General features: G+C 44.6%; 1 protein-coding gene across 1 annotated transcript; it reads right to left on the minus strand.

Annotated features, from left to right (window-relative positions):
* Positions 1–11,083: 11,083 nt before the first annotated feature.
* On the minus strand, positions 11,084–13,900 carry LOC112555731 (short-chain collagen C4-like). The gene is made up of 4 exons (XM_025224222.1): positions 13,371–13,900; positions 12,694–12,875; positions 11,859–11,921; positions 11,084–11,668 (listed from the first exon to the last, which is right to left on the minus strand). The coding sequence occupies exons 1-4, from the start codon at positions 13,466–13,468 to the stop codon at positions 11,214–11,216; spliced, it is 798 nt and encodes a 265-aa protein (XP_025080007.1). The 5' UTR covers positions 13,469–13,900; the 3' UTR covers positions 11,084–11,213.
* Between the last annotated feature and the right edge of the window lie 535 nt (positions 13,901–14,435).

A 14,435-nucleotide genomic window follows, 5' to 3' on the forward strand; every position in this document is an offset into this window, starting at 1 on the left:
TGGCTGTCAGTATGCTCACAACTGCACTTCGATTTACAACTTGTGGATTGTCGTCTTGAAATCTCCTCGCTTTCTCCAGGAGGAACCCAACTTTCTCTAAGGTGTCCCTGTATTCTTCATCTGCTTCTGGCGGGTCCTGTGGTCGCCTTGACAACCCGTCCGCATCTGTGTGTGTTGAGCCCTGTTTGTACACGAGGTCGAAGTCGTACAGTGACAGGGATGACAACCATCTGTGGCTAACGGCATCTAACTTTGCATTCTTCAGCACATGGCAAAGCGGGTTGTTGTCGGTAACCACGGTGACGCGGGAGCCCACGATGTAGTCGTGAAACTTTTCTGTCATGGCCCATTTCAGAGCGAGAAATTCTCGCTTGTGCGCGGGGTAGTTCACTTCTGTCTTGTTGAGCCCTCTGCTGGCGTATGCGATTACCTTAAGTTTGCCCTGTTGATGTTGGTACAGCACGGCTCCCAGGCCAGTGCCACTCGCATCACAATGCAGGATGAAGGGCTGGGAGTGGTCAGCAATGCCAAGGCCAGTGCCACTGGCATCACAATGCAGGTTGAAGAGCTGGGAGTGGTCAGCGATGCCAAGACCAGTGCCACTGGAATCACAATGCAGGATGAAGGGCTGGGAGTGGTCAGCAATGCCAAGACCAGTGCCACTGGCATCACAGTGCAGGATGAAGGGCTGGGATTGGTCAGCGATGCCCAGCATCGGCTCTGCAGTCAGTGCTTTGATCAGGGACTCAAACGCACTTTGTTCTCGCTCTCCCCACAGGTGAGATATGTCTGACGACAGATTGAGTGCACCCGCCTTCTTAGCTGTTTTCTTGAGCTTGTGGGGTACATATCCAACAGTAAGGTCGTTCAGAGGCTTGACAATTTGCGCGAACTGGGGAACCCAGCGCCTGTAAAATCCTGCAAACCCTAGGAACGCTTTAACATCTCGCACTGTTTTGGGGACAGGCCAACTGGTCAGAGCCTCGATCTTTTCAGGGTCTGGCGTAATACCTTCTGCGGAGATGAGGTATCCGAGGTGTCTAACCTCAGTGGTGGCAAAAATACATTTATCGGGGTCAAGTTTCAGCTTAAAACTACGTAACCTCTTCAGAGCTCTAATTGTTCTATCTTCTAGCTGCTGGAGGTTAGTGGCACATACTAAAATATCGTCAAGAAAAATTATCAGCTCTGCCAAGTTCATGTCACTCAAACAACAGTCCATCAACCGCTGAAAGGTCATGGGGGCGTTGACCAGGCCAAATGGCAACCTCTGGAACTCGTACAGTCCGAACGGGGTGGTAAATGCAGAAATCTTCGCTCGCTCGGACAGAGGCACCTGGTAGTAGGCCTTCGACAAGTCTAGGCTTGTGAAAACCTTAGCCCCACTCAACGTTAAAAACAGTTGTTCTATTTTTGGTAAGGAATAACTGTCCCTCACTGTCCGCGCATTCACCCTCCTGTAGTCTACACACATGCGCAGTGCCCCATTCTTCTTCCTCACTAGCACAATGGGTGAAGCGAAGGAACTGGTCGACGGCTTGATGATGCGAGCATCTAGCAACGGGTGGTTTTCACGTGACGTCATCAGTTTTTGCGCGCTGCTTCAGCGGCCATGTTGATTACCCTACCGAAGCAGTGGTTACAGAAGCTTGCTGGCAACTGATCGGTTATCATGGTCGTCTGCGGTATGAAAGGATGCGGAAACAAGCCTGCAGTAAACGAAATGTTCCTCTAGATGTATCTTTTCATAAGATACCCAAAATTATTTTGAACCAAGGTGACGAAACAAGAAAACTTACAGAAGAACGACGTCGTCTGTGGAAGGCTTTACCGAAAGGATATTACAACAGAAGAGAAGTGGAACAAAATACTTATCTGTTCGAAACACTTTGTTCGCGGTAAGAAACCAGACGCTTTCCAAATTGCTAAAGTATTTAACGTTGTTCTGCATGTTGTACACATTGTGATAAATATTTTCTTCAATGTAGGTGTGTGACCGTTCACGTGATTTGAGTGAACATCAAAACAAGACTTGCATTATGCATGACCACGACTAATAAACTATAGCTATAGAGAGAGAGGATAAAAAATGTTATTTCTACTTCATTATTTTTCTTTTTAGACGTGTATTTGGTTTATTTTGTTTCAGTGCTGATTATTATTATTTTTTGTAGCCAATGTCACAAAGATGTAATTCATGGGTTGTTTTATTCTTGTGTCTAGGAAAGCCAGCATATGTGAATTTCCGGAACAGCCCTTCCTGGCTTCCCACTCTACACTTGGGACATGAGCGATCAAGTACTTGCTCAGAATCTGAGACTTCGAAAAACAGGTATTTGAGGCTTGTGTCTCGCAAAAGAAGTAATGCATCTGTCCTACTCTATATGCTGCAAGCAAGAAGCGAAAATCAATCAGCAGTGAGACAAGCCAGGAAGAAAAATTATGTGAAAGTGATTTTGGTTGCGCAAGTGCTTGCGAAGAAAGTTTACATGGTGACATAGAAGATTCATGTTCAAATGATCAGAACACTCAAACAGATTTGACTGGACTAAATATAGATGCAATCATGCAGGACTCTGAGACCAGACTTCTTGATTCAGTTAAAAACAGACAACATTGTTCTATTTATGAAAGACAGGTGTATGTTGAAGATGAAGCTTAAGTTTCATTCTACACGGGACTTCCTTCATTGGCAGTAATGGACCTTATTTTCAGAACGGTAGAGCCATACATGTCTAATCAAACACAGTCACTGTCCAAAGAGCAAGAGTTTTTGCTGTGTTTAATTAAGATCAGACTGAACTACCAATTCCAGGATATAGGGTATCAGCTGAAAGTATCCCTGTCAACTGTGCAAAGGAGTTTTCATAGAACTCTTGATGTACTTGTAGCACGGTTGTCTTTTTTGTTGCACTGGCCTTCAAGAGAAGCTCTGAAACTGTCTATGCCAGGGGTGTCAAACACGCGGCCCGCGGGCCAGATCCGGCCCGCCAGGAAATTTTCCCTGGCCCGCTAATGAATTTTAGTAAATCATTGTTAATGGCCCGGCGACAAGTAGAAGGCAAACGACAGAAAAGTTCCCGTCAAGGACAGCAAGAGATGGGATGAGTTTAGTGAAGTTTGTACAGACCACCAACTGTGCACTGGTCAAGTTACCACCGCTCCTGTTGATGACCTGAAGGGATGGTGAAGGCGGGGCCCATAAATCTGACCTTTGACACGCGACACCCTGGCCTAAACACGGGCCGAAGATTTTTAGTACCTGTTAACTTCCCTGAATCGGTCCGAGATCAAAGGGTGACTAGGGGAAACCCACGTGTATGATGAGGCAGCTCATCCTCAGACTAGTAGAAACTCATCACTTTCTGACTCTAAGTTGTGAGAAGCAAACTTGTGGAGATCAAGTTGGTGGGAGTATAGCTTCTCCAAGGACTTATATATATCTACCATCTGGAATTACATGTGGGAACTGTGCATGATACGTGTGAACTGTGAATTATACACGTGGACTGTGGATGATAAGTGCCAACTGTGGAATACTGACTGTCCACTTCCTGCGTCGTCAAGAGTTAATGACTGTCGCCAAAGAGATAAGTATCCGAGTATAAACAGCAAGCCACGGTGTAGAAATAACTGCTGCTTGTGTATTGATGGTTTGTGTCTTCTTTGCCTGATTATATCTTCTTTTACATACATATACTGATGCAATAACATCACATGTCATAGCAAATAGTACTGAGCGGAGCAGAGCAGAGCACGCGATTATTTATTATAATTAATTGAAAGCTGTGTGTAGTGTGCGAACTTAACGCTAGTCGTATGTATTGGTGCGCCATCTGTCGAGGAACAAAGGCAGATGATCAGAGCTAAGCACGTGTTGTGACTTTTCTAAAGACTTTTACTTACTGTTAATTTACTTAATAAAGATCGAGAACATTACACTGTGTAGTGAAGGGATTTTTGTAATTTCAATACCAATCAAATTTCAAATTAAAGCTAGCCGTTAAAATGGCCAAGAGAAAAGTTGATTTTGAAAACAGAGTCTTTCAAAGCCAATGGGATGCTGAATACATGTTTACTAATATCAGCGGTAAGCCAGTGTGTCTACTTTGTGGAGATACAATAGCTGTGACCAAAGAATATAATCTTAGACGGCATTACGAGACTAAACATCAGGACAAGTTGAAAAGCCTGAATGCAGAACAGAAGCTAAAGAAAGTGTAATGAGTGACTGAAGGCAAAGTACGACTGTGTGGGGCCTGCACAGTTCACTCATTCCCTCCCACAAACGATGCCCCAGCTTCGTCTACATGCGGCTCGAATCTTGAGCATGTTTGGCAGCACATATTTGTGTGAGAGACTTTTCTCTGTGATGAAGATCAACAAAGCATCACAGGAGTCGTCTTACTTATGTACACTTGCAGTCCATCCTGAGAATCGCCACAACACAGAAACTTACTCCAAACATAAACAAACTTGTTGTCAAGAAAAGATGTGAAGCGTCCACTTCTGACAAAATAAATTAAAAAGAAAAACTGCTAAGCCTTGGTTTGTATGAGTTTGTTTACACAAAATTAATAACAAAAAGTTCATTTTTGGCGTTCAATAAAAAGTTATCGGACTTAAATATAATAACTTTCGGCCCGCCACCTTGTGTGTGATGTGAGATTTGGCCCGCTGGTCAATTGAGTTTGACACCCCTGGTCTATGCCTATGTGCTTTAGAGAAAACTTTAAAGATAAAGTTGCTGTTATTGTTGACTGTTTTGAACTTGAAGCACAGAAACCCTCGGGCCAAACCAATCAGATCCAAGTTTATTCCAACTATTAAAAAATATCATTCTGCCAAATATCTGATTGGGATCACACCACAAGGTTCAATCAGCTACATTTCAGATGCATTTGGTGGCAGGGCTTCAGACAAACACATCATTGAAAATACTTCTTTGTTGTCCAACTTGTTACCAGGAGATGTAATTATGGCCGACAGAGGTTTCAACATTGAAGATGAAGTTCTTTTTTATCAAGCTAAATTAATAATTCCAGATTTTACCCATGGGAAAAAGCAACTTCACCCACTACAAGTTGAAAATTCGAGACAAATAGCCTCTGTACGAATTCATGTTGAGAGAGTTATAGGCTTTGTTCGCAGAAAGTTTGGAATTTTGCAGTCTAAAGTGCCTATTGACCTGATGGCAACAAAGCTTGGTGATGATAATCCAGTCATAGACAAAATAGTTCGGCTTTGTTACTGCATTGTAAATTTACATAAATCCATAGTGCCGATTGAGTAGCTATAGTGCAATTTTTTAGTTTGAAATCAGCATTTATTTTCAGAATGCATGCTTGCAATCTGTATATGTTTACATTACCAGAGAAGTTATTCTCAGATATAAAATGCACAATTACCTTACTGTAGTTCTTTTTCTTTCGCACTGCACTTTATTTATAGTAGCATGATGATATCCAACTGATCAGATAAGTTACTTGGTAAATTGATGTGAAACTGTGAACAATATAGAATTTGTTCTTTGCTGGAGATGTCATGCTTTGTATGTTGTTGATCAAAATATTTGCTGTTGACAGAATATTGTTAATATGTTTTGCTTATTAACAGGATACTCAAACATGTATAATTGAATCAAATGTTATTGTCATTTGAATGCAAATGCCGTTTGCTTCCTCAGAAGCTAATTCAGAGCAATATTGATGCCAGAGCTTCTTTGTGGATTTTAGATTACCTAACCAATAGTTCTTCTTAGTAATCCATATCAGTGATGTTATTTAGATTGGGATTTTGATATGTTCCTTCTTACCCTGTAATGATTTTTTTATGTTATGTTCTGTCAGCAGACACAAAAATTTTCTGAAAAGGATTAATAAATATGCATTTGAATGTGCAAAAGTTCTTGTTTGATGTTAAAGAAGAAAGAAAGAAAAGGTGTGACTGGAGAGGGAGAGATTGGGGTAGCAAGCAATGAGTGAGAGGAGGTGAAACTGGACACTTAATGAAGGGGAGGAGGATTGTGTTTCTTATTGAAGTGAGAAGCCACTGCCGGGACAGTGTGTTTTAATAGGGAGAAGAGAAAAGGATTCGGAGAGAGGTGGACGCTTGTTTAAGAGTAGAGAGCCTTTTGCTAGACAGTGTGTCTCACTAGTGTGTAAGACATCGAGTACATTTTAGTTTGGAGGTTGTGTTAGTCGAAGTGTCATTGCCAAGACAGTGAGTTTTAATAGTAGATTCCGTGGATTTTTGTGATTGTGCTAGAAGAGCCATCGCCAAGACAGTGTGCTTCATAATGTGTAGAAGATTCAGTGGAGATATGTGATTGTGTTAGAAGAACCATTGCCAAGACAGTGAGTTTGAATAGTGAGTAATAGATACAGGGATTTGTGTGATTGTGTTAGAGGAGACATTGCCAAGACAGTGAGTTTTAATAGTGTGCAAGGAGTTCGGTGGACTTGGTAAATGTGTTTGACGAAAGGAAGAGCCATTGTTATAGTGACTGTGTTTTCATAGTTTTTTTTTATTTTATTTTTTTATCAATAATCATAGGCAGATTTGTATAGGCAAAATCGTTTATTTGAGTGAAAGAGCACGCAATTGTCCGACTCCGCTGGTGTGCTCGAGAGAGAGAACGACCCACTGTTGCACATGCTGTCTGACCTCCTCCAGGTCCTGTGGCGGTATAGGCCTCGGTCTTTCTCTAATCGACGGACCTGGAGTCAGTTCCATGTCATGCACAACATCTGTCATGTTCAAATCAAATTCTTTTTCCTTAAACACATCGCTAAATGTCAACAACTTCTTTGTGAATCTGTCTTTCCATGTTTGGTCGACGTTCGCACCAAAACGGAATCTACCCGACAGTTCAGGAACACTGTTCTTTTCTTCTTCTACGTGGTTGACATTACAGTGAGTCCTGCCAGCGCGGGTGTTCGCATTGGTGCTCGAAGGGGAAGGTTGTATCCGAAATCTGTTCAAGGCTGTTCAGATTCTCTGCTGTGAGTTTGTCTGGGAATCGTGACAACTCCAGCACAACCGACTCAGGTGTGGAAGACCCGCTCTGTCGCAGAGTGTACAAAGCTTCATCTCCAGTATCTGTTTGGCCGCAAACAGTAGAGGGAGGCTGGTAGATAAGTGTCGGTCCTGTAGGCGCTGTTAAGCTGGAGACAGCAGTCCGGCCTAGGGACGAGACAGACACGTGGTGGAACGCGGTGGTGCCAGAGTCTCAGCGCTTGCGAGGGAATCAGCAACAACCGACGGAGCATCATCAACGGATTCTCGGACGTCAGCATCGGAGGGGCCCCTCACGTGACTAGAGACTTGTGTGTAAAGATAAGTGGCGAGTGCATGTGCGGTGTGTATTAGTTAAGTTGATGAGTGGCTCATGTTACCTAGACTAGGGATAGAGAAATAACGGACACCCTAGATAACGGCCATATTTTGAGTGTGTATCATTTGTAAATTGTTGTAAAAGACTCTCGATCATTAACAACGTTCTTAAACGCACTAAATTGCCTTGAGTTGTTTATTGGGGAGGTACGTTGGGGGCTCTTGAGTCAAGTAAAGGGTAATTAGCAATTTGGTGTAAGTGTCCGCGTACATGTCTATGTCGGAGTGAGTTGGTAGAGGTGTCGAGAGTGTCATCAGCCCGAGGGAGCGGCATCGCAACCTCTGACCATCTTCACGTGCTCTTCCCCAGAGTTACACGACAGCAGGTATGGCAACAAAAGCCAGACAACTCAGATAGCTCAATTTTAAAAACAAATTTTAGTGAACATTTTTACAAGTGAAGTACAATATCCTGCCATCATGAAAAGAAAACAGAGCTTACCTTGGGTGTACTTTTTGTAGAATATCACGAAATGTGTCAATCTTTCGCATTTGCTTACAAAGGTCATGAACTCTTAGCCCCTCTTCGTGGCTTTGAACTGCCTCGTGTCAGTGCACTTTTCCTGTCGGGTAAAAACAGAGACAACATAAGTGAACTGTTTAAAATCCTACAGTGCAAACTGTTCATTACTACATCTGGACATTGTTAGTCAAAAGCCAGTAGTGTAAAGGTATTATTGAATAAAGAAATTAAATAAGGTTCTGTGGTCTGTGATACTATAAAGCAGTCAAACATCCGATACCTAAAATTTTCCGCTCTTCTTCAGACTGAGGTATTTGCAATCCATTGTTTTCATCTTGTGACTCTGTCCCCAGATACAGACTCTCAAACATTGCTAGCAACTTGTCCATATCTTCACTGTCTGAAACAACCATTTAATATATTGTTAGCAACAGCTTATACAATGCCAGATTCTCAATCCATCATCCTTACACAAAAAGTATCTTTCCTTGCCTGTTTCATTTAGTGTGGAATCTAAAATGATGTCAATTGCAAGTGCTAACATTTATTTCATCTCTTCCAGACAAAAAAGCACATTAACCCTTACCTTTCTGTTCTAGTACTGCCATGGCAACATGGAAATGTGCACAGCCTTTGTAGAAATAGTGTTTTGTCTGAGCCATTGTTATCCAGGGGAAGGGCAGGTAACTCTTCACCTCTTGCGATGCGTGTCACGATATTTCTCTGACACCTAGAGACAGCACAGAGATGATGAGGTTAATATGAGATACAATCAGAAACTACTTTATCCCAGATGACAATTAGTAGCAGCTCTGCACAGATGCAAGGGTTAGAACCACACAGCACAACATTAAAAATATCATCAGACATGCATACTCGCCACACAAGTCCTTACACACTCACACTTCAGACTTGTGTGATCACAATTCATTCCACACGGTAGCAGTCAGAGGTCGTACCGCAGTCAACAGCTTTAAGTTGTCGATCCTGCATACAGAGACAGAATCTGTGGCGAGACAGAAGTTCTCGGAACTTACCTATTCTCACGATGAATGTTCTTGTACAAAAACTTCCACACCAGGCAGCTTAGCATCATCGTCCTATTCTCACATAACTCGACCACACAAGTGTTTTCAGAGCTGACGTCATCCGCGCAGCGCATTATGGGAAGTCAACAATATGGCAGACGACATCGACGACGAGATACTTTTGGAAGCCGCTGCGATAGTGATATTGCATAATGTAGCGGAGAGAGAGAAGAAGAAAGAAAAAAATGTGGGTGAGGGGGTGGGGAACGCGAAGGAGTCGCTTAGTGGCATAGTCATGTCTTCTAAAGAAAATATCTTCGGAAGATTCACGAGAGAACGTGCAGACGCTTTTTGCGAATGTCGTCTTCCAAATTGTTACCTGTCATGCCATTGCCACGAGCCACGAGCGATTTCCGTGAAGACATTCTAGCCTTATATCTGTTCATGTACTCGGGGTGTGCAGTGTCGAGCAGACTCGGATAATTCTCTCCAAGAGAAGTCATGAGCACACAGCTCGCATGGCCATTGTTTACAATGTGGAGGTCAAAGGGAGCCTACTGTGTTCAAGCATTCCGATTGGCTACAATGTAGGTCGGCCTAGCGCAAAAATAGAAACACACGCTATATCTCGTAACCTAGCAACGAGACCTTTCTGCGTGCCGTGTGCACAACCCGCTAACACCTGCGGGGGCTGCTAACCCCCCAAGTGCCGTGTGCACAACCCGCTAACCCCTGCGGAGCTGCTAGCCCCGCCAAGTGCCGAACATTGCCGCGTGATGCCAGCCTATAATAACTTACCTGAGGTAGCGACAAGTACCTGTGTGCCGCGAGGCATGTGGTCCGCTGGAATAGCGGCTAGTGGTGTGACTACACTGCTAGCCTTATGACATGTCAGCACGACAGCATGGCATTGATATTGTCATCAAGAGTGAGCAGGATTGTCCTACAAGACTTCAGGAAACCTCGGGACAAGACCGGACGGCACCTCTAGTCAATCAACACCCGGTGTGTCAACAACGTTAACGGAAGGTAAACATCTTGCTAGACATCGCTAAGGTTATCGTAATACCCTGGGTTGTCTCTAGTTACAGGAAGTTGTTCTCAGGGTACTCTGGTTTCTTCCTTACATAGAGCTGACGTCACTGTGCACGTGACAGAGCTAGCGAGGGAGTCACCCAGAAGCCCGTTGACTGAAGCGCTCACAGTGATACACTGACGCCACGTTCACATGTTTGTCACTATTCGCTCAGGTTACATCCGGGACTCTACTGGTTCCTTTAACGCCATGTACCACGTGATCGGCGTGTTCTCGCTGCTGGCGGCAGGCGTCGTCTTCTGCATCCGGTTCTTCAGCCATGACCTTCCAGAGGCCAAGGACAGCAAGGGAGAGCACCAGGAGTCGATACCTTTGAGCAAAGAGAAAGTGTGACGTGCTCTCCCCTTAGCGGGACAATAATTATCTCCGGTGTGTGTGTGGAGTGGGTGGATGGCTGGGCGGGTGGGTTTGTGTGTGTATACGAGTTACTGGTACAGATGTATTTGTGTGCGGCATGGACATGTGCCAGTTGCCCTTAACCCCACCCCCCCAGAGCCCTTTGACCTCAAGATGTAAATATCTATACCATTTACTGCACAGTAATCAGGTCTGAGACAGTGAAGCCCAGTGAAACCTTTGTTGTAGTTAGAGGGTCCTTTGTTGACTAGCTGACCGTGGGGGACATTCTCTCACCAGACAAAACTGTTTACAATAAATTATTTTCCGGCGTGGAACATGTTGAAGTGTGAGCGTGTGTAAAGTATATGTGTGAGGGGGTGTTCGCGCTGATATATGTATACATAAGTATAGAAATGTGTGCGTGCATGCCAGCGAGTGAAGCTGAGCCAACGTCTGGTACAAGAAATGATCAGTTGACAAGTGGACAGTGGACATGGCTTGACTATCGGTTCTGATGATGCGTTGGAAGCAAGTATCTACAGCTGCAGCTGCTGACGAAGCTGGCCATAGTCATGCTTAACGACCAGTCCACTCCATATTTATTTTATTTGAGTTGAAGTTCAGCCTATCTGCTCGACACTGTTTGTATGGCTGCATGTTGTATTTACATGTTTGTATACATACTCGACTCTCTACTACATGACATATTGAGTGACGTATCCAGTGAAACGTTACTGGGGTCAAAGCACATTCACATCAACATCACACAAACCCTAAGTGAATGGTCAGACATTTATTAACCTGCTTCACAGCTGGTAATGTAGGTGGTCACCGTGCGTTAAAGTCGCAGGTGAACAGGCAGATCGTCGCGGTGACGTGCTGGTCACGTGGTTTAGTTGGAGCAGACCACGCACGTGACGACCTTGCCCTCAAAATACGGGGGACACGGCAGACTGCCGCAGCTGCCGATGGTGTAGTAGAAAAGTTTACCGTTGTAGTCAGCGTTGGAGCCGTACCGTGCGTCTTGTTTCTTGTCCACACAGATGTACTCCGTGGAAGCAGGATGAGAGTCATGGCCTGCCATCAGATACCCGCTGTACTCCAGAGTCCACCCGTTAGGACAGACGTTAGTTCCGGGTATCATGAGGGTCGTGGACCGATGGACACGGCAGACTGAACACACGCCATCTTGGTTCTGCTTCTCTTCTGGAGACGTCTCGTACTCACTACCGTAGAGATTTGTATTCGCACTGGTGGGGTTGCGGCCGTCGTAGACAGGCTGGAGGGTGAGACACAGGGCGTTGACCGCCGACCCACTAGCTCCATAATTCCCTCCTCCGATGACACCTGTTGTAACATTCATCTTGACATACATGCCATGCTTATATTATGACAGAATATCAAATTCTCTTGTCTGAATGGCAGTAATATATATATATGTATACACACACAGCCACAGCCACGCACACACTGTCCACAAATGCGATGACGAGCTCTGTACGGAGAAGAAGGAATTCAGGCGATGCTGATGACTTACCCTTGTACACCTGAGTTGACGTGTTTGAGCAGGTTTTACTTCCCCACCGAGTGTACAGCGAACCTGCAGACGAAGTACACATTTTATTCTAAATATCCACAGAATTCGTCACAACTTTCGTCATACAGTGATCTCAGACATGATGGAGACCTTACAGTGCACTGGCAAAATGTAGTAAAGATTTCCTGATGTCACTGCAGTGTCAGTGTCATTGTCAGTGACAGTGACGATGGTACTGACATGAACAGACCCATGATGTCATTTATTCTAGACTCCACTGTAGTAAACGATCTCATTGTTTTCTGTGGAGGAAGCTGCAGTAAACATCGCAAAGATTCTTCTACATCGTAGAAAACTATTTATCTCTTAGAGCGATTGTCTACATCGATCCATAGATTACCTATAAGTTGATTTTAACGCTATGTATATTTTTTTCTATCCACTTTTCACTTATCTAGACGATATTAGAAATAAACATGTCTAGCTAGCTTGACAAAGTGTGGCTCGACTGATGCTTTATAGGAAACTGCCTTCTGTACGTCACAGTGTGGACATGTCACTACGATGTAAAATTGTAAAGTATACCGAGCCTCAAGTTTTTTGCATGAAACTAGAGAGAAACAGAATAGAAAGAGAGGGAGAGAGAGAGAGGGGTAAGGAAAACAAAAACAAAAACAGAAAGAGAGAGAGTGAGCAAGGCAGGAGAAAGTTTGTGTTCGAGAAGTTTGACAAGACTTTGTGACGTCACCTGTACTCACCGGCACATAAAGGCCCTGTGAGGTGACATGACATGTACTCACTGACAGAAACAGGCTGTGACATGACATGTACTCACTGGAAGATAATGGCAGTGCCGACTGTAGCTGTGACGTCACGGTCTGTAACTCAGTCACGAGGGCGGCCAAACGACCTGTTGCCCAAGATCGAAGCTCGTCTAAATCTTCTTTTGTGGCCAGGTCGAGAATGTTTGCCTGTAGCTCCACAGAGTCCACGGCCCTCTTGTCCTGCTCCTGCAAACTACAAAGGACATTCCCGTCACGTCTCCAAACGTCACGTGTTCATCACAGTCTGTGGAGACTGACAAAAGTAACGTCACTGCATATAATGGATTCAGCAAGGTCTGTCTCGCTACAAGATGCCCGGATGACGACATGTTTATAGCTATGATGGAGTGTCCATGTCTACTATACTTAGAAATGTTTGGTGTCACTATAGTGCTAGCTTATGACATGTCAGCACGACAGCATGGCACTGACATTGTCATCAAGAGTGAGCAGGATACTCATACAAGACTTCAGGAAACCTCGGGACAAGACTAGACGTCACCTCTAGTCAACACCCGGTGCGTCAACAGCTTTAACGGAAGGTAAACATGTTGCTAGACATCGCTAAGGTTATCGTAATACCCTGGGTTGTCTCTAGTTACAGGAAGTTGTTCTCAGGGTACTCTGGTTTCTTCCTTACATAGAGCTGACGTCACTGTGCACGTGACAGAACTAGTGATGGACTCACCCAGAAGAAGCTCCTTGACTGTCTCCAGGATCCACGGCGAGTGAGGGGGCAGCAGACGACACCAGGGAGACAAGAAGCAGCGCCACGAGCGGTGACATGTCGGACACTTTGACGACGACGACGACAGCAGCTGAAGGTTGATTGTTGCTGGTGGAGAGCCAACGACACACAGCTTTTCCTCCGACTTTTATAGTTAAAAGTACACAGAGCTACAGAGCTACAGAGCTATCAGGATGTTGCAGCTCCAGCTCTGTGACAGCTTTAGTACGTCACAGGCTCGTGTTTCAGTTAATCTCATGATTCCAGTTAATCTCATGATTTCAGCATCGCGGTCACCAGGTGGACAGTTTCGGGTGGCAAGAAATTCACGGTACGCCAGCTCACGGTCCGGAAGGACGTAAATGACGTCACAGACACGCCTTAAACTGAAGTATAACAATGACATCACAGTCTCGTCACATATGGCAGTCACTGTGACGTCACACCGTACTACAGACAGTTGGACTTGTTGACGTGAAAGTCGTTGTCAGTCTGACATGCCATGTGAATGTCGGCTGTCGTTAGACATCAGGGAAGGGTGTGTGGATGTCACTCAGTCTAGGTGGAGACACAGGGCTCTAGTTTAGGACTGTACACTGTTTGTTTGTTTGTTTGTTTACAGTCATAAACGCTCTCTTCCGCCAGTCTGCTCAAGTGGCTCAGAGACGACAACAAGGAAGACTCTGACGACAGCTTAAGTTGTATTAACACAGAATGCAGGGTCTCGTGTAGCACAACACAAGGACAGGCTTCATAGCAGGCTGGCTGGCTGGCCGGCTGGCTGGTTGTTGTTTCACACCGTGTCAGCACCACGGATGGTATCAGGGCGCCAACAACTCTACCTTTGTGATTGATGGCTTTATGATTTGCTCTCACATGAAAACCAGTCGCGCAAACAGTCGAAAGACAATTTTATGCAACACCAGACACCTTTGCTAGAATTTTATGTGTACGTGTGTGTGTGTGTGTGAGAGAGAGAGGTTCTGAAGGCAAATTAATTGTAAAATGTTTAAAAAGAAACAAACA

This window comes from Pomacea canaliculata, linkage group LG14 (assembly GCF_003073045.1).
Source record: "Pomacea canaliculata isolate SZHN2017 linkage group LG14, ASM307304v1, whole genome shotgun sequence".
NCBI classification, from domain to species: Eukaryota; Metazoa; Mollusca; class Gastropoda; order Architaenioglossa; family Ampullariidae; genus Pomacea; species Pomacea canaliculata.

Coding starts and splice junctions, on each gene's coding strand:
- LOC112555731 (XM_025224222.1), bottom strand. CDS start 13,468: ATGTCACCGCTCGTGGCGCTGCTTCTTGTCTCCCTGGTGTCGTCTGCT. Junction 12,876..13,370: donor AGTCAAGGAGCTTCTTCTGG/GTGAGTCCATCA, acceptor TGTCCTTTGTAG/TTTGCAGGAGCAGGACAAGA. Junction 11,922..12,693: donor GGCACTGCCATTATCTTCCA/GTGAGTACATGT, acceptor CTTCGTCTGCAG/GTTCGCTGTACACTCGGTGG.